The following is a 26336-nucleotide window of genomic DNA, read 5'->3' on the forward strand; positions in this document are numbered from 1 at the left end:
AAAGATTTTAAGTTAATTAAAGATCATAAGGATATACGCATGGACTCTGGAAATATACTAGATGAAGCACAAATAAAAACATTTGGAACAGACCCTTACTCTTGAGCCTACTTTAGGAAAGGGAAAGAGTCTGCATGACTCTAGCATAATGAGAATTGTAGAAATACGTGTTTATACATACACACACATACATAACACACAAACATACACACACACACATTATAAATCTTTGCTCTTGGTTTCTTCATGTCCTCTGACTTGCCCTGGACAGGGCTGGACCTGCAGAGAAGGACGGGGACTCATAGGCCCAGCTTCTGTTTGGCCATCGAGGAACGCAACTGCAGAGTCCCTTCTGCCCACGACCCTGGGTACTGTCGCATCTTCTGCCACAGGCTCACTTCTTCCCCAGTCGAGTCCATCCAGTCCACCACTTCCCCATTACTGATCCCTGAGGAGAAACACCAGAGGAGCGGCTGAACAGGGAACCCATGCCTCAGCCACCCTCCTCCCAGGAAAGAGGGGTTACATGACAAGGGTAGCCATCCCACAAAAGACAGCATATTAGGGAGATGGGTGGATGGGGATGGCCGTCTGGGAACTGCTCCCTAGTGACTTGGCAAGGCTGTCTCTGTGCTCCCGAGACTCAATCAAGAGACTTCAGATTGAAGAAATGAGACTCCAAAGAGCACACAGTGACTTCAGATCTCTCCTTCTGAGGCCATGACAGAGCTCTTATGTCTGACACCTCATGCCAGAGCTACTGCCTTTCTATCACTGCCAACTCAACTGGAAATTTAAAAAAAAAAAAAAAAAAGGTGGAGGTGTGAGGGGTGGGAGAGGCAGCAGCTAAACACCTTTTTTTCTCTAGCTATAGACTCCAGGCCTGAGGTTCGGATAGGATGTGGCCTCATTCCTACTGTCTTGTACATTCATTTTTTCAACAAACAATTATTGAGTACCTACCGTGTACCAGGTACTCTTTGAGGCTTCGGAGATACAGTGGTGAACAAAGCAAAAAAAAAAAAAAAAAAAGAAAAGAAAAAAAGTCCTGCCTTATAGGCAGCTTACATTTGAATAGAGGAAACACAACATTTACAAGGAAGTCAAGAATACTTCAGATAGTGAGATAAGTGTCATGAAGTAACTAAAGAGGGTGGTCGGTGGTGCCTAGATTAGGGCCTCCTTTAGCTGGAATGGTCTGGGTGCCTCTCCAAGGAGACATCTGAGTAGAACACTGAAGGATGGGAAGGAGCCAGAGAGAGGTTAACAATAATTGCAAAGGTTCTGAAGCTGGAATGAGCTTGGTATATTTGGAGAGCAGAAAGAGTCATTGTGTTTGGAGCACAGGGAGCTAGCAGAAAAGTGATATAAGGATAGATTATAAAGGAACAAAAGGGTCCAGAATCTGGAGGGGCCTGTCAGAATGGCAAGAACTTTGGATTGTCTTCGAAGCACAGGAGTGAGCCCCCGAAGGGTTTTAAGTGGGGGATTGATACGAACTTGCCTGCGTTTGTGAAAACCTCATTCTAGACACTTAGGGTTAAGTGCTTTATATGACTTCTTAATATACAAGTAGTATTTAAGGCTGCAGGTATGAAGAGACTGCAGAGAGGAAAAAGGATTCAAGACTAAGCCCTGAAAAACACCAGTATTTAGAGTTTGGGTAGAGAATAAGAAAGCTCCAAAGACAAATGCAGAATCAGTAGGAGCTAAGTATTTCAAGAAAAAGGGAGACAGAAGCCAGATCACAGTGGACTGAGGACTAAAAGAGATGCGAGGAAGTAGAGACAATTCCTTTTAAGAAATTAAAAGTGGGAATGTAGGGTAAAGAAAAGGTTAATTTCTGTTTCTTAAAGATTGGCAATATCAGAGCTTATCGGTTTTCTCCTCCAGTAGGGAGGTAGAGGGAATGAAAGCGATCAGACAGGAGAGAAAGAAGATTCCAAAAGCTTGAGGTTAAGAAGGTTAGGGTATGATCCGGAATACTTGGAAAGAGCATGGACTTTGCTAGAAAGGCCCCTCTTTTGTTACAACAGGATAGAAGATGGAAATTATCCGTATGGATGCAGGTAGGTTTTTAGATTTTTTTGGTGGTAAGATGGCAGCATTCCTGGCAATCAGGGTCCCATTCATGTGTACCCATTAACAGTGCATGAGCTCAGCCTTCCCCTGAGGCCTGCACATAGTAGGCATTCAGTCAATTGTGACCAGACATTAACTGAAAGAAAAGAAGACTGCTTTTGCCATAGAGAGGCTCCGAAGGAAGGGCTACGGATATCTGAGGACTGAAAAATATGCAAGAGGCCTTTAAAATAGTCAGGACCGGGGACAGGCTCTCACCAGTGCCAACACCCAGCCTGACCCCACCCAGGAAGTCATTGCTGGCCAGAGGCTCCCGGTCCCACACAGTCAGTTCCAGGCACATGTGTTGCAGATCTTCCAGCCTCACACCATTGTAGACAAATGTGTGGTTGTAGTGGGGATTCAGGGTCTTCTTCATCACGGGAGTTTTACGCTTATTGGCCTTGTTCCTCATGGGAAGGAGATATCTGGCAGAGGGCAGGGAGTAATCAATAACCTACTCAAAGCTGGCAAATACCTGTCTAAATTCCCCTTTCCCCTGGTGCAGGCCTAGCCCAGGGAGGGAGGTCGTCAGGCGGATGCTAGCACACACTCCCTCCTCCAGATATCCCGAAGCAAACTTCCCACTACCCCCACTGGATCATTCACCTGATTCAATTCCTTTAACCTGGAGAGAAAATTAATACAGTGTCATTAATAAACCCTTATCTATACTCAACCAAACATGGGTTTTAAATATTTGATTTAAATATTTCTCCTGGATAAGGTCCTCTTTCAAGAAAACCAACAGTCGCTAACTATAGGCCTAGCCAACCATGATTTGCTAGAGAACTTAAGTCAGCGGGATGATCTATCATTGGGGCGGGAGGAGCTGGTGTTGCTTCAGTATTGTGTGGAGCACAGTCCTGAGTTCCTAAATCCTAACGGTCAGGGGATATAGCTTTTGATTCAGGATTCATTATAATAAAGCCAAAGTTGTAACAAAGGAAAAGTCCAGCCTGTCTGTCTACCACCCTCCTCTCTGGAAATCCACACTATAGCACAGTCCAGGACAAAGGTGGTTGTAGAGGTTGTCCCATTACCTATTTTCAGGAACAGAGTTGGCTGCTGGAGGCAGTGGGATATACAAGGATAATATCCACAGAGAAAGGTTAATTTGGGCTCCTCTCTTAGTTTCCTTGTCCCAGAACTGGTTAGTTTGGTACTGGCCAGGGACTCACCCCTTGACAAAGCTGTCTGAAGTCCCTCCTGATTTGGCAGCCGTCAGGTTCTTGGCTTCTTTGATCCACACCTGGAGCTCTCCCCCTTCCCCACCTTTACCTGCAAGGGAGGTCAGCCATAACAAGTTGATCCCCTCCCCACTTCAGATTTCTCTTGACCTTTGCCTACAGAGCACCTTCCATCCCTGGCTCCTGAAGGCAGCAAGTTCCATGACAACTGGACCACATCTGACTTCCACTCTCAGGACCTAACACAGTGCCTGACTCAACTAGTAAGGACAATAGTAGCAATAAATGCTTTTTAGAAAACTGGCTATGTGCCTGATTCTACATTAAGCATTTAATTGTCAAAGCAACAGTAGAAGGTATCTACTCTTATTCCTAATTTATAGATGGGAAAGTGGAGGCTTAGAGAAGTGAAGTTGCCTGGTATTTGTTGAATGATTTTTAAAAAGGGAAATCCCCTACGTGTGTTCTTGATCCCATGCCCACTTCGCAGGACGCATCAGGCATCATCAATTTCAACCCCCATCTTCCATTTTTTTAAGATTTTATTTATTTATTTGAAAGAGACAGAGAGAGATAGCACAAGCCAGGGAGGAGAGGCAGAGGGAGGAGCAGACTCCCTGCTGAGCAGGGAGCTGGATAAAGGGTTTACTCCCAGGCCGCTGGGACCATGACCTGAGCCAAAGGCAGATGTTTAACCCACTGAGCCACCCAGGAGCGCACTCCACCCCCCCACACACACTTTTTTAAAGATTTTATTTATTTATTTGAGAGAGAGAGTATGTGTGAGTGAGAGAGAGCAAAAGCCGGGGAGGCGGGAGAGGCAGAGGGAGAACCCACCTCCCATTTTTAATATCTCTTCCTCTACTAGTCCTGTCGCCTCAGTCTAAATATACACTAATCTCACCTCTTCTTTTGAAAATCCTTTAAAAAGTGTCGCCTGGGTGGCTCAGTTGGTTAAGTGTCTGCCTTCGGCTTAGGTCATGATCCTGGGGTCCTGGGATCGAGCCCCACATTGAACTCTCTGCTTATCAGGGAGTCTGCTTCTCTGTCTCCCTCTGCCCCTCCCTCTCGCTTATGCCCTCCCCCCCCCATCTCAAATAAATAAATCTCTTAAAAGAAGAAAAAATCCTTTAAAAAGAAAATCTCCCTTTACCCCTACCTCTTTCTTTCACCATCAATTATCCTAAAAAAAAAATTAAAAAAAAAAAAAGAGTCCCCACTCACTACTTCTAATTCTTTGCTTTATTCACTCAGCCTAATTTCTGGTAAAAGCTGGCTTCTGCTTCCACTAACCCACTGAAAAGACAACCTAACGCTGATGAGCCATGTCTTCCTGGTCCTCACCGGCCTGACATCCCAGTTGTATTTCAACACTATTGACAACCTCTGTTCTTTTCTTGTGCAAGCTCTTTCCTAAAATAACCCTCTACCTCATTAGCTTTCTGTCCTCTCTTCATCCTTTAAAGTGTTGCTCTTTCCTACGGTCCCTTCCTTGCTTCTCTTCTCTAGTCATCCCACACACCCTTCTTGGGGGTCTTGTTGAACCCTGTATCCTATGGATTAGACCCTGCAACAGTTTTTCCAAGAACTTTGGCTTCCCATTGCACCAGTGGGTCAAACTCAATTCCTTACTGTTATGTTCAAAGCCCTTTTCAGTCAGGCAACTGCAGCTCCACTCCCCCATATACAAACCATAACCTCAGCACCACCAAAAAAAGGAGTTCACTACCTCACACTTTACATCCAACCCCACGTTTACCATGCCTTTTTTAAAACCTTTCCTCTTGCTATCTCTTCTGGAACTGCTCTTCTCACCCCATCCTCTTCTGAAGTCCAGTTTCGTCCTTACTTCCTCTTTCGATTTCTCCCCAAATGTAACCAGAGAGAATTCATCACTCCTGTATCTGTGCTCTTTCAACATATGACTGTCATCCTCACTACACTAAGCTTCTCTAGGGAGGGCAAACATGTCTTATTCATCTACATGTCCCTAGTCACTGGCACAGCGCCCGGTGTGTTCATTTACTCTGCCTTGACCTTTAACTTCCTGTCCCTCACATTTCACCACCCCGTGCAACCACCCTTTCTCACCCCCAAAGTTTCTGTTCTAATCTGCCCTCTTAATAGCTTGCTATACCTGGACTGATACCAAGTCAGTTTAATGGCCTAAAAAAAAAAAACAAAAACGAGTGCCAATGCTAAGATATTCCCTTCTGGTTGAAAATGATGCAGAAAAGGCTTTCTTAGTAAAGGAATCTTCCCTAGAAGATGATCCAAGGAGCATCTCAATCTTGTCTCACCAACAGAGCTGGCCACCAGCTGCACTATCTCACAGATGCCCTGTACGGAACACCAAGGACTAAATCCAGCAAACATCCCCACCCCCCCCAAAAAACTCACTCTTTTTCCGGTCACCTCCAACAGGGAGTTTGGAGGCTGGGATGTATTTCAATGAAACCACCAACTCGCCTTTGTGTGATGGCAAGCAAGTCAGGGACTCAGCAGTGATCTGAAACACAGGGAAACCCGACAGGTCAAGCGGGGCTTCTCAGGAGTTGTTGGGACCTCTTGCTGAGGAGACTCGAAAATTGACCCCTAGAACAGCTTCATGACATGAGAGAATCCTCCTTATGGATACAATCCAGGGTACCTAGGCCATGGCAGCCACAGGATTCTAAGACAGTTCCTTCAGAAAGAGCTGGAGAAAAAACAGTGAAGTTCTTCTGCAATGCCCACTGTTTTGCTACTTGGGGGATACACTGACTAGATTCCAAATGCCCTCAAAGGTCTTCCAGTGAAGTTGCCACACAGACTCACAGGCGACGGATACCATGATGAGGAATCTTGCTACCAACATTCTTAGTAAAAGCCAAAAAGTGGAACAACCTAAATGTTGATCAATATAGAAAAGGTTAAGTGAGTGATTTTAATGCCCACAGATGGCGTCTGGATTACAGCATGCAATCATCAAAAACAACCCAGGGAATCCATACGTGCTGACTGAGAAAGATACCCAAGCCATACTAGTAAGTCAACAAAGCAAAATGCAGAAAAAGTATCCTGCTTATATTGACATATGTTCATGTTTATACATGTGAATATGTATGTATGTAAATAATGATAATTATCACTTATATAGTACTTACTATGTTATAAGTACTTTAAGTATATCATTTTGTGTCATCCTCAAGATTACACATAGGTATGACACTATAGGGACTATTAGCCCCATGTTACAGATTATGGAACAGAGAGGTTAAGTAACTTGCCCAAGGTCACACAGTTAGCAAATGGCAGAGGCAGGATTCAGATTCAGATAGACTAGTTCCAGAGTCTATGCTTTTAACCACTATACTACACTGCATAGGATAAATTTGTATCTTTTTCTCCTGACCAAAAAAAAGAAAGAAAGAAAGAAAAAGAAAAACCCTGAAGGATACATACAAACTTAACACTTGTTTATTCTCCAGAGAGGAGTGGACTGGGGAAAGGAAAGGGGGCTTTCACTTTTGCCTGTGTGTGTGTGTGTGTGTGTGTGTGTGTGTGTGTGTGTGTGTCTATACATATATATACACAGTCTTTTTCAAGAGAATGGTATGTATTGCTTGTATGACTTTCTAAGATAAAAAGTATATTTTTTTTAAAGAGAGTTTGCAGAGATTTGAAGGCTAGGTGGAACTCTGTTGCTAAGATTTGAGCATGCCACAATTTCTAATTTTATCTGTACATTACTTTTGATGAATGGCTGTCTCTACCACTAGAACCTAAATGGCAGGAGGACAGGAATCACCCTAGTTTTGCTCGGCCTAGTAGGCCTGACACTTAGCCAAGTACCTGGCACGTAGTAGGTGCTCCACAAATATTTACTGAATGAGTGTAAGAATGAAGGAATGAATATCTGGAATGAGCAGCAAGTGGCCTATTGTCTTTGGCTGTTGGTTCCAGAACTGCTTCACTCTATTGGCTCTCTAGGCGTGATTCTGTTCTTTACTTTTTGGTATCCAGATCATAAGCTGGTGCAGACCAGACTTGCCCTTTCACCTGCCTGTGTTCACTGGGGCTCCTCTCACCTAGGTCCTCACCATGGAGTATACCAATGCCGGGAAGGCATAAGTCCCACTGGCTTGGAAGAATGTACCATATACCCAGATGCACAGTTTAGTGTATGGGAGAGATACAAAAGAATAGGAAGGTGGATGCCAGGAAGAGAACGGGAGCTGAATGGGAGCAAATGGATTGCTGGGCGGGGTGGGGGGGATAGATCAGAGGCAATAAATGCAGTGTTTTAAGTTAAAATAGATAATTAATGCCAGAGTGGACTTTTTATTGTTTATAAATGTCTACACAACTTATTCATTTCCAGATTGTGAACTTCAGTAGACTCTTAAAACTGGGGTTTAGCCTTTGCTATAAACTGGTGTGTTTTTTCAGTAGCATATCTATTCTAGCTCGAAATAATTGCAAAGAGCAAATACCTCCATCTTAATGCAGTTTTTTTTCTTTTGATGTAAGACACTTTTATTGGCAGTAGTTCATAATGGTTTAGGGTGACATTTCCAGTATCATTATATCAACCATAAGCCCCTGAGAGAATGAGTCACGTGCCAGATGCTTAAGAAATTCTACGTCTCTGGGGTACCTGGGTGGTTCAGTAAGTTAAACATCTGCCCTCGGCTCAGGTCATGATCCTGGGGTCCTGGGATCTAGCCTCATCAGGCCCCATGCCCATTGAGGAGTCTGCTTCTCCCTCTCCCTCTACCCCTCCCCCAGCTTGTGTTCACATGCACACTCGCTCTCTTTTTTTCTCTCTCTCTCCTTCTCAAATAAATAAAATGTTTTAAAAAAGGAGAGAGATTCTACATTTCCAGTAATATGCTATTGATTGGTGATAACTGCTTTCCTGTCTTTATTAGTATTTAAAGGGGCAGATTTAACATTGTTAATATTTTTTACGGAAGTAGCTATCAAAATATTGCATGACTGACTCAGCAATTCTACCACCAGAAACTTCTCCTACATCACATTCACATAAGAAGGTGAAGATATAGTACAGCATAGTTTTAACAGCAAAAGAGCCAACAATTTATAATACAGGCACATGAAAGAACACTATACAGCAATGAAAATGAGACAGATATGTAAGTGATGGCAGAGAAAGATGTCCACGATAAATAATGAATTGTCAAATGAAAAAATCAAGATATACGTACATGATGAGGTTCATACAAGCCTAGTTGTATAAAAAAGAAAAAATATAAATCCCTACGTGCATATTCATGCTGCTCAATATAAAATCTCTATAAAGATATCCAAGTAGTTGATAATAGTGCTTTTTTCTAGGGAATGGAATGTACTTTTCTTTTTATATACATCTATGTCATTGCAATTTCCAACCACATGCACACAAATCCTCTTATTCTTAATTTTTAAAATAAGCAATATATATAGACATGGTAAAAAATTCAAACGTTCTAAAAGGGCATACAGAGAAAACTAAATTGCTCTCTCACCTCAGTCTCTCTTCCCAGAGGCAGCCACTGCTACTAGTTTCCTATATTTCTTTTCAAAAATAGTCTATGCACCATGTCCTATTTTTAGCATTGAAAATGCTAGTGTATGCATCAAAAACTAACGATGCGCTATATGTTGGCTAACTGAAAATAACAATCAAAAAGGAAAACGTTAGTGAAAAAAAAAGTTTACCAAGGAACCTTGCCATCAAACAGTCCAGATCATCAAGAAATCCTAACTCTGTTTTAGCAATTTCATCTTAACCGGAATGACAATAACCTACTGAATGCCCATTAGGTACCAGGCATTGCTTGGCCCTTTGTGGACAAGCCTGCAAAAGAGGAATATTATTATGATCTCCATTTTGTAGATGAATAAACTGAGAGTCACAGAAGTTAAGTGATTTACCTAAGTTATTTTATAACAGGGGTGACTTACCTAGTTGGCAAATCCTGGCCTGCACTCAAATCCCAGGCACAATTTTGGACACTGCTACAATCCTGCCTGAGGTGCCATCACCAAAGTAAAATTTTTCCTGGCTTGAGTGACAAAGAGCACAATTAGGACTCCCTGAATTGTTTGTTTTACTTTCCACTTCTTTAATGAAAAGAGGAGATTGGAAAAGAAGTGAGTAGGAGACACCCAGAAGGTTAGCTTGGAGAAGAGGTGCAAGTTAGGATGCTAGGATATGCCCAGCCTCTGGAATGTTATGAGGCAAAGCTTGACACACATATGAAAGACTTTTCAATGGAAAACGATGGCTTCATCCTTTGCCTGGCCTACAAGGAGATAACACCTTCAACATGCAAGTGCCTCTGAGGTTACGGTCAAACTCATTTGAAGACACTACCAACAGGTAGCAGCAGAGTCCCTGCAGACTGTGCTACCTTGGATTCAACCTGTGTAAGGAGTTGTTAAAGAAGACTACCTTTCCGTGTAAAGGGAGGCAATGATCCAGTTTCTTGTCAAGCTTCCAGGAATCCATCTGGACCTCTGCCTCTCCAAGGAAAGTGTTTCTGCCAAAACGACCATGATGCCAAACTGAGAACTGCAAAGTCCTCTGGGCCAGAAGAGATTCTGGGATCTCATACTGCGAAAGAAAGAAGCCCAAGATGATTAGTTCACGGTAATTCCTCAGAAAAGATTATTCCAAAATCTGAGCAACCACATCCAAATTCCATAATCCTGAATGCCAAATTACTGTAGTCCCTAAGTGCTTTGAGTTTCCTCAGTCAAAGCCTTCACTTACCCCCCATTTTACAAAAATCTTCCACATCCTATGGTAGGACCTGGAAACTTAATTTTTCCTTGACTGGGTGCAAGAACAACAGAATCTTCAAAACAGACTGCCACAGAAACTTCTGATCCCAAATGACTTTTTAAAAGGAGATTTGTGGCGGCAGCTGGGTGGCTCAGTCATTTAAACATCTGTCTTCAGCTCAGGTCATGATCCCAGGGTCCTGGGATCGAACCCCTGCATCCAGGCCTCCCTGCTCAGCAGAGAGCCTGTATCTCTCTCTACCCCCTCACCCCACTCATGAGCTCTCTCTCTCTCTCTTTCTTTCTCAAATAAATAAAATCTTTAAAAAAATAAAATGAGATTTGTGGTCACATGACTCCAATTTCACAACAATGCAAAAAAGTCAGAACACTTTTGTTCTCTTCTCTGAGGGGTTAGTATGTGAACAGATGCCCATGGCCTATCTTCAGACACACACGTGGCCACAGAAAACCGTATCACCCAGGCTTGCCCTGCAGCAGAGGAATCGCTATGGCTCAGCACACGAGACAGAACATGTTCTACTCTCAGGATCTAGATACGTACTCTGAGGGTCTCATCATACAGTGGATTGATGGTGTCCCTCTTGATGCTGGTTTTTCTTTTTCCTTGGCGGGACTTGTCAGGCAGAAGATAAGTCTTCACATATCTAGAAATCAAGGAGAGTATGGAGTCATTTGTTGTTTTTTTCTCAAGCCCGTTCTTCTCTGCTCTCCATATACAGGTGCCATCATGAAATGAAAATGCCACAGCAAGCCCTCTTAGACATGTCCTTCTAGCATGTTCCCAGTCCTTGTCCCTTTCCCACATCTCCACATGCCACTCTCAAATACACCTCCTCGTCTGCCCAGGAAGTGATAACCTCAGTTCAAGAGTGCCCACACAGATGCCAGGGTCCAAGCTCTTGTCTCAGAGAATCAGTCAGGTTCCAGAAGCACTCACGGGTTAGAGCGCTTCTTAGCTTCATCCGCATAGGCCAGCTGGTGGCACTCCTTCACATGGATGACCAGAGTCTGTGTTTGCTGCTCATACTTCAGGGAAAAGGCAATCTTGCCCGTCACAAAGATGTTGCCGAAGTCGCCAGCTTCACTATAGATGCTCGTCATGCTGCCAATTGTACTCTGCAGATAAAGTGCCCACAGACGTCTGGCAAATAATCGCCCTTCCCACATTGCTCACATCTTCCCTTACAACAAAGCCATAGTCACTGAACAAAACAAAATCTTCAGAAGCCCCAGAGGATGAGACAGTGCATAGCATGTTTGCAACTGCTAAGCTTAATAATCAGTTCATGGCTCATCTGAGCTCTTAGCTTCTCTTCTTCCCCTCTTTTTACAAATTTTATTTTTAGTTTTCACCTGTCCCAGAAGGTAGACAAGGAGTACGGGTAAGATGAAACTATGCTTCTGGTCATGTTATATATGCTAACACATTGACTAGCAGGGGCCAGTTACTAATTAAAACAAAGTACTTTAATTATCTGTGGGTTTCTTTTTTATTTAAATTTTGGTGAACATACAATGCAATATTGGTTTCTGGAGTAGAATTCAGTGATTCATCACATACATATAATACCCGGTGCTCATCATAACAAGTGCCCTCTGTAATACCCATCAACCATCTAGCCCATCCACCACCCACCTCCCTCCACTGACCCTCAGTTTGTTCTCTATCCTTTAGAGTCCCTTATGGCTTGTTTCCCTCTCTCCTTTTTTTTCCTTTTCCCTCTTGCCATATGTTCACCTGTTTTGTTTCTTAAATTCCACATCTGAGTGAGATCTATGGTATTTGTCTTTCCGTGAGCTACTTAATTTCACTCAGCATAATACACTCTAGCTCCATCCATGTTGTCGCAAATGGCAAAATTTAATTTTTTGATGGTTGAGTAATATTCCATTGTGTGTGTGTGTTTCTCTGTGTGTCTGTGTCTGTGGGTTTCTTTTACCTGCCTTAGCCCTATTAAGACCTACAGAAAAAAGTGATTATGTCAGATTTGGGCGGGGGGAAATCCCACCAGAGGTGAAAAGACTTCTTCCTCTCAGGTAGGAATCAGCTCTGTAAGCCTGCCATTCTATTCCTGTGTGGGAGTAGGAACAAACCCCAATCACCTTAGTTTCTGACTCTCTGTCTGTCCCCTAAACACCAATCTTCATAGTTCTGACAGAACTAGGCCCTAATTCTTAAATGTGCCTTTAACTTCATGATTCTGATTGATATTGCTGCTCTTCAATCATACCGTGATGCCAATTAACCCTGCCAGGGCCCCTCTCATGACAATGCTCATAAATGTGAGATTTGGAGTAGACTCTGATGAAAAAATACTACCTTGCTCACTTCAGTCCTCTTATCTTTTTTTTTTTTAAGAATTTATTTATTTGACAGAGATCACAAGTAGGCAGAGAGGCAGGCAGAAAGAGAGAAGGAAGCAGGCCCCCCGCCGAGCAGAGAGCCCGATGCGGGACTCAATCCCAGAACCCTGAGATCATGACCTGAGCCGAAGGCAGAGGCTTAAACCACTGAGCCACCCAGGTGCCCCAGTCCTCTTATCTTTTTAGGGAAGTCATGGTTTACTGTTCACAAAGCTGTGATCAAGAACATCTCTAGCCCAAATTGCCTAATTACCTGACTATTTCCAGGGCAGAGGCCGAGGAAAGTCACCTAGCTGTGCCCTACGCAACTACGGTCTAAACTGAGGATATGAACAGACAAATGCATCTCACTCACCTGGAAAGAGAGACTAGGATGATTTCCCCAGGTCCTGACTCTGTTCTAGAGAGATACTTCTTTCATTCCTGGTACCCCAACATGTCTGTAGCCACAGAACTAATAGAACTTACCATGGAGGAACCACTTCGCATGCTGCTTCTGGCTAGCTTCTGGCGATGCAGCTTCACCAGATGGTCAATGTCTTCTTCTTCCTCTTCCTCTTCCTGGAACAGTAAATATAGATTCAGAGTTAATAAAGTCAGAAAAAGTTCAAAGACTAATAAACTTCCTTGAGTGGGAGCCATAATTATTGCTCTTCTCTGAGGTGTCATGTGCACATGCATGCACATTATCCTTACTTTAGGTCTCCCATTTCAGGCTTCAAAACTATATTCCCACCATCTTTCTCCAATCTCAAAAGAACAAGATAAGAATATCTCTTTCGCATTCGACTGCCCCAATCCAAACATCCCTTTACGTTTTTATCAAAATAAGTATTTGAGCTCCCAACTATATATCAAGCAATGTATTAGAAGATAAAGAGACAGTGAGGACAATCTTTTTCTTTAAGGAATTCAGCAACCAGATTTACTTTAGGCATTTGGAGGAATCAAGATTCATGTTGCCTTTTCCTAAAGAATTAAACAGGTTGATTAAGAGTATCGAGTACTAAGGTCAACTCTAGATTTATACAATTTCATATAGTGACCAATACAAGGGTACTTACCATATCTACACTGAGGCCTGGGACAGATTTGCTTCTGTCTCCCAAGGAGCCATTTTCATGTCCCACATCTTCCGGGCGAAGATCAATCACAGATTTAGTATATTCTGAATGGAAGACCAAAAACCCAAATCATAAGAGACCTACTCTTTTCCATACCAAGAACACATCCAGGGTACATAGGACTTCAATCTCAAAGGCCATAAAGGGAAACCTACCTGAAGGCCTGAGGATTTTTCTGGTGTTCTTCTTAAATATCATTTCACCCTCATCAATAGATACCATGTTTTGAGCCCCAGGCTGAGTTTCCTAGGAAGGAATAAGGGCAAGGAAATGGAAAAGGATTGTAGGGTAGGTGGAAGAATGGAGAAAGGGAAAAGAGCCTTAAGAAGAACAAGGCTCAGATTTTTGTTAAACTATACAAAGTTAAAGGAAAGATTAATTTAACCTTAGGAATTTAATTTAATCCTAGGAAGTAATACGAAACATATTTTCTCATGTTTTAACCAAAACCTTAAGTGCTCCCAAGTGAATCTGAACTGAAATTTGTTTCATTGAATTCTTGATGTAAACTGCTCCTGAGAAGGGAGAAAGAAAGCGAGAAGAGAGAGAGAGAGAGAATGAGAGAGAGAAACTGATCCCAACTGACCAGTAACTAAAGCTTACCTTTTCCACTTGAGATGCAGGGGCAGACATCTTCTTCCACTCCGGAAAGAGGCCAGATTTATCCAGAGAGTCTCTCCTGGAGGTAGATATAGAAGTTATAACAAAATCACCTCCTTACCTTCCCTGTCTATGGAAGCTCTATGGAAGGAAATCCACTGGCTTGGGGTCACTGTAGTAACCAAATCCGGAAGGTAATACTCCACATCTGATTTGTCTTGAAGGAATGCAGACAATCAGATAAGCAACTTTGCACAAACACACTCACTCCCCTATTCCTAAGGGACATCAGGGGCAGTTGCTACTGGTCCAAGAAGACTCCTTCAAGATGCAGCAGCCTGTGGAAATTAGTGTGCCCTAGAAGGCTGTGCTCAGAGCCAACAGCGGATGTACTACTGACAAGACTTGTGGTGAGGTCAGAGAAAATACTTCATTTGACCTGCTGAGGACAGAAGTCAGCCACAGTGAAGCTACATTACAGGAGCCCTGCATCCTGAACCAGACAACAAAATGGAGACTTGGGATAAGTGAAGGTACAGGGACTCATAGGGGTTTCACCTTGTCAGGCTATCCGAGTCAGCTGTGTAGCTATCCAGACTTTCACTCTCGGCCTCCAGTGCACTCCTTACGCTTTTTGGCTTGGGCACTTCAAACAGCACACTAGAATAAAAACCAAGAACCGATAAGTAGAGGAAATGGACTCTCTTGCTGGGAGTCGGGCTTCCTTCCAACCCATTCACACTGGTAGCCTGAGTGATCTTTCTAAGATAAATATCTGAGTATACTTAGAAAACTGTTCAGCAGTTCCTCCTTGCTGTTGGGATTGAGTTCAAACTCCTCACCATGGCAAGACAACCCTTAGGGTTTTGCCCCCTGCTCATTTCTCCAGACCCATCTCCACCCTCCTTGTACTTTACATTTCCAGAATGATTAAGCTCTTTTGGTTCCGTGAATATGCCAAAGTTCTCCCTTTTACTCTTTTCTCTGCCTGGGGTGTTCTTTTCACGATGACCATTTTCCTATCCTGGCTAAATCAACTCCTTCTTTAGGTCTCTCCTTCTATGTTAATTCCTCTAGATGTCTCTATGTCCCCACTGCAAGTCTGGATTAGTAACCTTCCTATATGCTCCAAAAGGGCCCTGATTTCTTAGTAGCAGTCATCACATATGTAATTATCTATGTTTTTAAAACAAATTATTTAATTTACCCAATAATTGAAACAAATGACTTATTTACTGTTTTTCTCCTCCATTAGACTAAGTTCTCTGAGATCAGTAACCACATATCTTGTTCACTGCTGTGTTCCCAATGCCTACAAGAAAAACCACCTTACAGTGGGCACTCCTGTATTTGTTGACTGAATCCCTTCAGTGGGGCTTAAAGTAGACACATAAATAAGAAGTATGTTTCAAAGACCATATTCAGAAGACCAGAATTCTTTCTCAGCTTTACAGATGACCCTGGGCATTCAAAACAGCAGTCCTCATTGCTAAAGAGAAGGACACCATTCCTGGGCCTCAAGGAATTTGTGAGAGCAGTAAGAAAAAGGAAAAAATCATTCTTCCTCAAGAATCTCAACTAATTTCACTTGGCTGCCAGGACACAACACTCTCCTGGTCCTCTGACCTTGCTGCAGTCCCCTTCTCAGGTTCATTTGCTGGTCCTTCTGCTCCTAAACCTCTGATTTTCGGATTGTGTTCAGGCCTATTCCTTAGGCTGCTTCTTGTCACTATCTAGAATTATCCCTAAATGATCTCATCTAGTTTCATGGCTTTAAATATCTTCTATAAACCAATAACTCCTAAATTTATCTCTCATTCAAACACCAGGCTTGGATTTCTAGCAGCCTACTTAACATTCCTACTTGGATGTTTCAGACACAGCAAATGTAAGACTAAGGCCCTAATCCTCCCCAAACCTGTTCTTCCATCAATTTCATCGAATTACACCTTCCTCCTTTCATTTTTCTTGTTCAAAAATCTTAACAGTTTCCCTTAACTCCCCTCATTATCTCACAGTGCAAACCCAATCTATTCGCAAATATCGTTGGCTCTGTCTTCAATTAAGTCTAGAATCTGACCAGTTCTTAGCCCCTCCACTGCCATTACTTTGGTCCAAACCACAATCATGTAGCTACTGGTCATGATATGGTCACAACAGCCTCCTGACTGAACTCCCTACTTTTACCCTGTCCCTACACAATCTATCCTCAATAGGATAGTCAAAATAGAAATCCAGGGGCTTTTAAAATATAAATCCGGGGGCTCTTCAAGGAGCCTGCTTCTCCCTCTGCCTGCAACTCCCCCCTGCTTGTGTTCTCTCTCTGACAAAAAATAATAATAATAAATAAAATCTTTAAAGTAAATAAATTTTTAAAATAAAATATAATTCCAGAATAGAATTACCATATGACCCAGCAATTCCGCTTCTAGATATATACCCAAGAGAACTAAAAACATGTGTACACACAAAAACTTGTACATGAATGTTTAGACCAGCATTATTCACAATAGCCAACAGGCAGAAACAGTCTAAATGTCTACCAATGGATGAATGGATAAACAAAATGTGGTATATCCATATAACGAGATATTCCTGTCAATAAAAAGAAATAAAGTTATGATCCACACCACAACATGGATGAAACTTGAAAACATTACATGAGGTGAAAAAAGCAAGACATATTTTATATGACTCCATTTATATGAAATACCTAGAGTAGGCAAACCTGCAGAGAGAAAGCAGACTGGGGACTGGAGGAAATGGGGAGCAACTGCTTAATGGGTACAGGGTTTCTTTCTATAGTGATGAAAATGTTCTGAAGTTAAACCATGGCGATGGTTGCACCACATTCGGAAAGTACTAAAAGCCACTGAGTGGTGTGCCTTAAAATTGCAAAAATGACGAATGGTACGTTATGTGATTTTTACCTCAATTTAAAAATAGAAAAAACATATATACCTTGTCACTCAGAGTGAAAGACAGAGTCCTTACGAGTGACAAAAAAGTCCCACATGATCTGCTTCTCAGCCTTTTTCATCCCCCCAGATGCTTCCCATCTGCTTCTCATCCTTGCTGTCCTCATCTCCTGCCACTCACCACCTTGCTCACTTGGTTTCAGATTACACAAACAAGCCAAATACAAACTCACCTTAGGCTCTTTATATTTTCTGCTTTCTCTGCCCACAATGCTTTTCCCCCAGGTGGGTTTGCTCCCTCATTTGCTGCATGTCTTTGCTCAGATATCACCATACTATTAAGACTTTTCCCTAAGTAAAACAGCATGGGTACACAACATGTTTTCCTGGCACTCCCTATTCCTTTAGCCCACTTCATTTTCTCCATAGCACTTGTCAACATCTGATTTGATATATTCATTTGAATATTGTCTGTGTCTCCCTATCCCAAAATCTAAGCTTCTCAAGCAAGGGACTTTCTTGTATTTACCAGTGTATCCCATGGCCTAAAACAGTGCCTGGCAAATAGCAGGCATTTATAGACATTTGTTTAAAAATGAGTGAACTATGGGGCGCCTGGGTGGCTCAGTGGGTTAAGCCACTGCCTTCAGCTCGGGTCATGATCTCAGGGTCCTGGGATTGAGCCCCGCATCGGGCTCTCTGCTCAGCAGGGAGCCTGCCCCCCCACCCCGGCTTGCCTCTCTGCCTACTTGTGATTTCTCTCTCTGTCAAATAAATAAATAAAATCTTTTAAAAAAATAAAAATTAAAAATGCATGAACTAATACACAAACAAAGAACAAAGTACCCAGAAAAAAAAAAAAAGAACAAAATAACCAGAATCTATAATGTCTTAGGCAGCAAAGAATAAACTTTCCAAGTTATCACATGATGTTTGCAATAGCTTTATGAAAACAGACAGCCCGGGTTGAAATCCTAGGGCCTGCAAGAGGTAAAACGGTGGTCATTTCTTGAGAAATATTTTAGCTTTATAGTCCAAGGTACAGCAGGGAAGTTGATTTCATTTTTACTTTAGAATTGTTCTTTTTCTCCCCACTTTGCTCCAATGAAAAAAGAACTCAATGCAGAACCCTTCCTCCAGAGAGGCAGTTTAACAATAGCTCATGGAGTGTGTTTTCTGCTTGTATTTTTTTCCTAAAGATGAATATGTACTAATCCAGAGCTGACACAAATAACCCTAGGGCAAAAAGGCAATTATTGACATCTGTGCAGTAAAAAATAGACTAAGAGATGTGAGTTCTGGGCTCTAACTATCTGTATGATCACAGGTAAATCACTTATCTGGCTTTCTTTTCTGTAAAAGGAAGAGGGCTGAATTTGATTACCTCTGAGTCTCCATAATTTTATGGCAAAGGTCATTTATGGCCACTTAATCTGCTTCCATGTTTAGGATAAATAAGTCTTCTGGGCCCAATGAGACAAGAGGTCATAGATAGCCAGAAGCAGCGGATTTCAGAAATTACATTGACCGATGATGTCAGATGTGTTAATCGGATTCAGGAAATAAAAGCTTTTTTTTAGCCTTATCCAAAAGGAAAAAGGGGGTCTTGTCACCTAGGACAGATGAGTCACCCACCCAAAGCTGTGTGGATAAACTCGCAGTACATACACACAATGAAACACCATAAAGATAGCAAAAAGAATGAGAGAGAACCTTGGTGTGGACATGGAAAGATGTGGATGTTAAATTTTTCTACAATTGTTCCTTTTACACCTTGAGTTATAACTGACATAAGTAAACTGCAAGCACTTAAGTGTGCAATTTGGTGAGTTTTAACATATACATATACTTGTGAAACCATCACAGCAATTAAGTGAGTGAATTCATCTACCACTCTCAAAGGTTTCCTCTTGCTCCTTCATATCCTTTCCTCTCTCCCTGCCTCTGTCCCCAGACAGAAAGTGCTGATCTGCATTCTGTCATTAAAATGTGGGTTGAGTTTTCTGGAATTTTATATAAATAGAATCATATAGCATGTCCTCTCTTTTGTTTGGCTTCTTTCACTCAGCATGATTATTTTGAGGTTCACCCATGTTATTGTTTGAACCAACAGTTTATTCCTTTCCATTGCTGAGTAGTATTCCACTGTATAAACCAACCACAATTTATCCCTTCACCTGTTAATAGACATTTAAGTTGTTTCCAGATTTTGGCTATTGCAAACAAAGCTGCCAGGAACATTCACATACAAGTCTTCACATGGACATACACTTTCGCTTCTCTTGAATAAATACCGAGGAATGGAACAGCTGAATCGCAAAGTAACACATTTATTTTTTTTAATTAAAAAAAAATTTTATAAACATATAATGTATTATTAGCCCCAGGGGTACAGGTCTGTGAATTGCCAGGTTTACACACTTCACAGCACTCACCATAGCACATACCCTCCCCCATGTCAATAACCTCACCACCCTCTCCCTACCCCCCTTCCCCAGGCAATCCTCAGTTTGCTTTGTGAGATTAAGAGTCTCTTATGGTTTGTCTCCCTCCCGATCCCATCTTCTTTCATTTATTCTTTTCCTACCCCCCAAACCTCCCACATTGCATCTCCACTTCCTCATATCAGGGAGATCATGTGATAGTTGTCTTTCTCCGATTGACTTATTTCACTAAGCATAATACCCTCCAGTTCCATCCAGGTCATTGCAAATGGCAAGATTTCATTTCTTTTGATGGCTGCATAGTATTCCATTGTATATACACATACCGCCTCTTCTCTATCCATTCATCTGTTGATGGACATCTAGGTTCTTTCCATAGTTTGGCTATTGTGGACATTGTTGCTATAAACATTCGGGTGCACGTGCCCCTTCGGATCACTACGTTTGTTATCTTTAGGGTAAATACCCAGTAGTGCGATTGCTGGGTCGTAAGGTAGCTCTATTTTCAACTTTTTGAGAAATCTCCATGCTGTTTTCCAGAGTGGTTGCACCAGCTTGCATTCCCACCAACAGTGTAGAAGGGTTCCCCTTTCTTCTCATCCTCTCCAGCATCTGTCATTTCCTGACTTGTTAATTTTAGCCATTCTGACTGGCGTGAGGTGGTAACTCATTGTGGTTTTGATTTGTATTTCCCTGATGCCGAGTGATGTGGAGCATTTTTTCATGTGTCTGTGGGCCAGCTGGATGTCTTCTTTGCAGAAATGTCTGTTTATGTCCTCTGCCCATTTCTTGATTGGATTATTTGTTCTTTGGGTGTTGAGTTTGATAAACTATAGATTTGGATACTAGCCCTTTATCTGCTATGTCATTTGAAAATATCTTCTCCCATTCTGTCAGTTGTCTTTTGGGTTTTTTAACTGTTTCCTTTGCTGTGCAAAAGCTTTTGATCTTGATGAAGTCCCAATAGTTCATTTTTGCCCTTGCTTCCCTTGCCTTTGGCGACGTTCCTAGGAAGAAGTTGCTGCAGATGAGGTTGAAGATGTTGCTGCCTGTTTTCCTCAAGGATTTTGATGGATTCCTTTCTCACATTGAGTTCCTTCATCCATTTCAAGTCTATTTTTGTGTGTGGTGTAAGGAAATGGTCCAGTTTCATTTTTCTGCATGTGGCTGTCCAATTTTCCCAACACCATTTGTTGAAGAGGCAAAGTAATGCAGATTTAACTAAACTACTGCCAACCTGTTTTTCAAAAGGGCTGTGCTGTTGCACATTCCCACCAGCAGCATATAAGAACTCCTGGTGGGCTCTCTGCTCAGCGGGGATCCTGTTTCCCCCTCTCTCTTTCTGCCTGCCTCTCTGCCTACTTGTGATCTCTGTCAAATAAATAAATAAAATCTTTAAAAAAAAAAAAAAGAAAGAATTCCAGTTGCTCTACGCATCCTCACCAACAATTGGTACAGTCTGTTTTTAAATTTTAGCCAGTCTAACGGGTATACAGTAATATCTTATTATGATTTTAACTTGTATTTCCCTAATAACTAAAGATGTTGAGCATCTTTTTATGTGCTTATTTGACAGCTGTATATTGCCTTTAGCAAAATGTCTGTTCAGATATTTTGCCAATTTTCTAGAGGATTATCTATATTATTGAGTCTTTAAAATTCTTTTTCATTTTTAACCACTAAATATGTATGTAGTATGATCCTTTTTAAAAAGGAGTTTAAAAATTAAAGAATCCAGGTGCCTGGGTGGCCCAGTCAGTTGGGCGTCTGCCTTCAGCTCAGGTCGTGATCTCAGGGTCCTGGGATCAAGTCCCATATTGGGCTCCCTACTCAGCAGGGAGTCTGCTTCTCCCTCTGCCTCTCTCTGTGCTCTCACTCTTTCTCTCTCACTCTCTCTCTCAAGTAAATAAATAAATCTTTTTTAAAAAATTAAAAATAAAAATTTAAGAATACAATCTGTATTTGTACATTAAGACACACTGGTAGTCCATACACCAAAACTAGTAATGCCTACTAAGAATAATAGTCTGGGGCAGAAGCAGTGAGGTTACTGGGGACTTGTTTTATATATTTCTATATTGCTTTTCAACAATCATATAAGATGTGATTAACTCGTTTCCATTTGGCTGAGGGAGAGTTAGGGGAAAAAATCCAAATGAAAAGCCAAAAACTTCACCAGCAGCAACCAAATAAGTAAACCTTCAAGTTATGAAGTTAAAAAAGTCATGGCTAAGAAAACAGAAGAAAGATTTAGCTCAGCAAAATTCCATCTGATGTAGAGATGTGCAGACAAAATGAGTGAGTAGACAGTCCTGGAATGAATCTAGGAAAATAAAAGTTCTCAAGATTTGTAGCCCCAGGTACCACTGGAGGATCCCAACAGAGGCAGACACGACACCTGAGGTATGTCATCTCAGGGGGAGCATGGGTATGAGTTAGATGAATCATCCAGAGCTGGACTGTGTGAGCCTAGACATTTAAGGGAACTTCAGCAGACCCAAACCCAAGACCCTCAAGCTGCCTTTTGCCCTTCCCTCGGTTCCAAAAAAGAAGCATATCGAAAGGAATATTCTATTCTAAAAGTACAGTTGGGGTAAGGAAGAGATAAACTGTCTCAAGTTGAGGTGAGAAGCCTGTCAAGGAGGATTCACATATTGTATCAGAGCAAATAAAAGATACAGGCAGAACTTTCTAGGTTAAACATGAGTAAAATGAGAAGAAATGGTCTGGCAGATATATAAATATGCCATGGGGTAAAGAGAAGTAGAAATAACTCATAATAAAGGCAAAGAACTATTCTGGAGAACAATATAATCCTATGAAAATAAGTAGCTTTTTTCTGAGTGCTTTATACTATATAGGAACTTAATTGAATATAGATTTGATAAAGCATAAGAGCTCAAACAGAAAAAATGGTAAAACAACAAAATTAGGGAAAAAGGAAGCTCGAGAGCAAAGAACAAATTAAAACCTAATCAACATAATTCATTCTCTTTTTAAAAGATATTTATTTATTTACTTACTTATTTGCAAGAGAGAGAGCAAGGTGCATGGGGTGGGGAGGAGCAGGGAGGGAGGAAAAGAATCTTGAACAGACTCTGCACTGAGCATGAAGCCCAAGGCAGGGCTTGACCTCTCGACACAGATTATGAGCCTGAAATCATGACCCTGAGATCAAGATCTGAGATGAAACCAAGAGTCAGACGCTTAACCAACTGAGCCCCCAGATACCCCAAGATAATTCATTCTAAAAGTATAGCAGATACAGCAAAAAGAAAGGGGAAAGAGGGAAGAAAGAAAATGTTTGAAAATCAAAGTAACAGCACAGAGGAAAGGGTTGGATTAGTCACAGTTCATTGCTTTTACCTTTCCTTGCTCTTGCATTTGATAGTAAAAGGAAAGGACAGAAAAGAAGGATAAAGAAACAAGAAATCCAATGTTCCTAAGGTGGGAAACTTAACTAATGAAATAGAAAAAAAGTTCAGAGGATATGATACAGAAGAATTTTCCAGCAATGAAGAAAGGACTCTTCTAGGGTACATATTAGGGGGAAAGGATGCAGGATGATCACCATTGAGATGTGTGCACGCGCATGCACGCAAACACACACACACACACACACACACACACACACACACACACACACAGTTACCTGCAAGGGATAAAAACAAAAGGCTAGCCAGCCTCACACTTCATCACAGTCACATTCAGTGGCAGAAGACAATGGAGTAATGTCTACAACATTCTGAGGGAAAGAAAGTGTGACCCAAGAATACACTCTCCAGCCAAGAGATCACTCAAGTAAAAAGTCACTAGGCAGACATTCTTAACATGAACAAGTAAAATAAATACAGCTTTTGCAAGCCCTTCTTGAAGGAACTTCTCAGTGAAAAAATGCAAACCACCAAGAAATAAATGAGAGGAAGGAAATCAGAAACATAGAGAACCCATGGTCCAAGGCCTGGTTATAAGCATACAATCCCTTTAAATATGAACTAACACTAAACGGACAGATAAAACAGATGATTTATGTTAGCATAACAGAATGTAAATGTTACAAGTGCTGACAAGGCAAAAGTATTTGAGTAATAAAAAATGGGAGTAGGGGAAAACATTGGGAGAAGGTAGAAGAAAGCTAATCTCCTCCTCTTTCATAGCAGAGAGTCCACTGATAATATTGAAACAGGTAGATTTTTTAAAATGACTAAATGACTGACCTAGCACTCTATTCCTAGGTATCACCTAAAAGAAATGAAAATGTTATGTCCATACAAAAACTCGTAATGGAAGTTCATAACTGCATTACTTATCATAACCAAAAAGTGAAAACACCCCAAATGTCTATCAACAGATGAATTGATAAATTAAATGTGGTATATACATATAATAGAATATTATTAGAATATATAATAGAATAGTTTGGCAATAAAAAGAAATTAAGTCCTGACATATGCTATAACATGGATGAACCTTGAATACATTATGTTAAGTGAGAGAAGACAGTCACAAAGGACCACATACTCTTTGATTCCATTTAAGTGAAATGTCCAGAATAAGCAAATATATAGAGATAGAAAGTAGATCAGCGATTGCTTAGGGGTGGGGAAGGATAAGCAAGTTGGAGAGAGTGATAGCTAAAGAGTACAGGGTTTCTTATTAACCTGATGAAAACTTCTAAAATCAGTTGAGCTGATGGTTGCACGGTTCTGTGAACACACTAAAAACCACTGCATTATACACTATAATGGGTGAATTGTATAGTATGTGAATTATATCCCAGTAAGGGTGTTACCAAAAAGACACTAGGGAAAAAAAAATGACTACTCAATGGTTTTTATTATTTTTTTTCTTAAACTTAGAAGGGTATTAATGACTAGTATCTTTTATGGTAAAGAAACATTTGTTGAAGATGGGCAATTCTTCAATTTTATTTCTTCTGTTTTAGTCTGTTAAATTCAAGTAAAATTATATAGCGTGCTTTCAGTGTATATATTATGATCCAATATTATACAAATTTTTCAGTCTATCCACCCACCCATCCTTCTATCTATCTATATGCACAAAAGATATCTGAAATAATTTTCACATGTGAATACTGGGCTTGTAGGAATTTGGGTGATTTGTTGCTTTATTTATTGTTTCCTTGTTTCCTATACTGGTTAAATTTGTAATAATGAGTATGCGTAATTTTTTTCATCTTTAAATTGTTCGTAACAGAACAGAGTAAGGGTGTCTGGGTGGCTCAGTTGGTTTAGCATCTGCCTTTGACTCAGGACATGATCCCAGGGTCCTGGGATCGAGTCCCATATTGGGCTCCCTGCTCAGTGGGGCGTCTGCTTTTTCTTCTCCCTTTGCCTCTCCTCCTTGCTCACGCACACCCTATCTCTCTCTTTCTCTCTCTCTCTCAAATAAATAAATGTTTCTTTTTTTTTTAAAAAAAGAACGAAGTAAATATGCCAAAATGTTAATGTTTACATGTGGGTGTAGGATTAGGATTTTCCTCCCCTCTTTCTTTATTCTTTTCTGTGCTTTCCAAATTTTCCTGTAAATAAACAGCTATTATTTTATAAATAGAAAAAAGTTTAAAATAATATTAATATAAGTTAAAAGGATGTGTAGCATTTCTGTAAATGATTACTAGTTCTTACCTGGGTTCCTTCTGTTGCTCCTGAATGATCCTTCTTCCTGGCCAGATATCATCCATCTGTGACTGAGGAAGAAGGGACTGTCCCAGTGTCTCTCTTTTATTCACTTGAAGACAAACAAAAGCATGGCAGAGTGGTGGTGGTAAGCGGGGAAGGGAAACATATCACACTTGCAGAAGGGATGGCAATATAATCTTTATATTCCCCCACAGAGCTCATGAAGTGTAGATACTACCAGTAAGACTATAATAGGATGCAACATCGGGTGGTCTATCACTGAAGTCAAGCACCTCGAAACAACAACAACAAAAACGTTTCCAAACAGGGCCACTACCTGTAGGCTTGCGGCGCAGGGACATCCTAATTATCTCACTGCCTGTGTGGTAAGCAAAGCGATTCACTTTCTGGTCATAAAACCAGTCTCCAGTTGCCTTCTTCAGCTCTCTGGGAAAGAATAAAAGAAAGTGACAGCGGATTTTTTTTTTAATGGCTCCTGTCATTCAACTAACAAAGGCCAAGGAGGGAAATTCTCCCCCACAGCTGGGGCTTCCTTTTCTCTCTCTCCATAGGTGATACTCACATTTCCTTGGTGCACACCTTGCACCTCCAGGTACCATTACTTTCCTGGATGCGGCAGTCCCGACACACCAGGTGATTACAACCGCGACAGGTGTTGGTCTTGGGAGTTAAACGGCCCAGGCTCTCCTGGCACCGGGCACAGGTCCGATCACTATAGTGTTGACTGCCCCTCTTGGCCCCTTTCCTTTTTATCTCCAGTAGCTCATTCTTCAGTCGCCTGCCAAGACCCCAGAGAGAAGCACAAGTGCATTCACAATCTGCATAGGTTGGAATGGAAAGTTGTTGAGGGGTAGAAACAGTAAGACTATTGGTTCTGTGGAAGCAACAACTTCAGAGCCCAATCTGACCCAGTGAGGAATTGTAAACTGTACACAAGTTCCTCTGAAAGTCACATGGGCAGTATAAGGAAAGGTCCAGATAAAACTGGCTTTTTCTGGAACTCTTACCTGATCCTTTTCTCATCTGCTTTCCGGAGCTCCTCATCTCGTTGTAGAACACTGAGGATCAAATCCCTCTCCACCTCAGACAGAAAAGAGAGGTCAAGTATCTCTGACAT

General features: G+C 41.4%; 1 protein-coding gene across 1 annotated transcript; it reads right to left on the reverse strand.

Moving 5' to 3' along the window:
- On the reverse strand, nucleotides 1–26336 carry LOC111159211 (synaptotagmin like 4). Its single transcript, XM_022521653.1, has 16 exons — nucleotides 26227–26336; nucleotides 25782–25997; nucleotides 25536–25645; nucleotides 25205–25307; nucleotides 14753–14854; nucleotides 14198–14273; nucleotides 13750–13840; nucleotides 13535–13638; nucleotides 12939–13031; nucleotides 11044–11222; nucleotides 10648–10750; nucleotides 9751–9912; nucleotides 5712–5820; nucleotides 3303–3402; nucleotides 2341–2549; nucleotides 1–448 (listed from the first exon to the last, which is right to left on the reverse strand). Exons 1-16 carry the CDS (start codon nucleotides 26334–26336, stop codon nucleotides 300–302), a joined length of 2016 nt encoding a protein of 671 aa, XP_022377361.1. The 3' UTR covers nucleotides 1–299.

Source organism: Enhydra lutris, unplaced genomic scaffold (genome assembly GCF_002288905.1).
Source record: "Enhydra lutris kenyoni isolate GAN:26980312 unplaced genomic scaffold, ASM228890v2 scaffoldscaffold67, whole genome shotgun sequence".
In the NCBI taxonomy this organism is placed as follows: Eukaryota; Metazoa; Chordata; class Mammalia; order Carnivora; family Mustelidae; genus Enhydra; species Enhydra lutris.

What these genes read in the sequence shown, in the direction of transcription:
- LOC111159211 (XM_022521653.1), bottom strand. Translation starts at nt 26,336, where the DNA reads ATGTCAGAGATACTTGACCTCTCTTTTCTGTCTGAGGTGGAGAGGGAT. An exon ending in GAGCAACAGAAGGAACCCAG is followed by an intron (nt 14,855 to 25,204) that starts GTAAGAACTAGT and finishes TTTTTATTCTAG; the next exon opens with TGTGCTGTTTGAAGTGCCCA. An exon ending in TGGAGGTGACCGGAAAAAGA is followed by an intron (nt 3,403 to 5,711) that starts GTGAGTTTTTTG and finishes CCTCCCTTGCAG; the next exon opens with GTAAAGGTGGGGAAGGGGGA.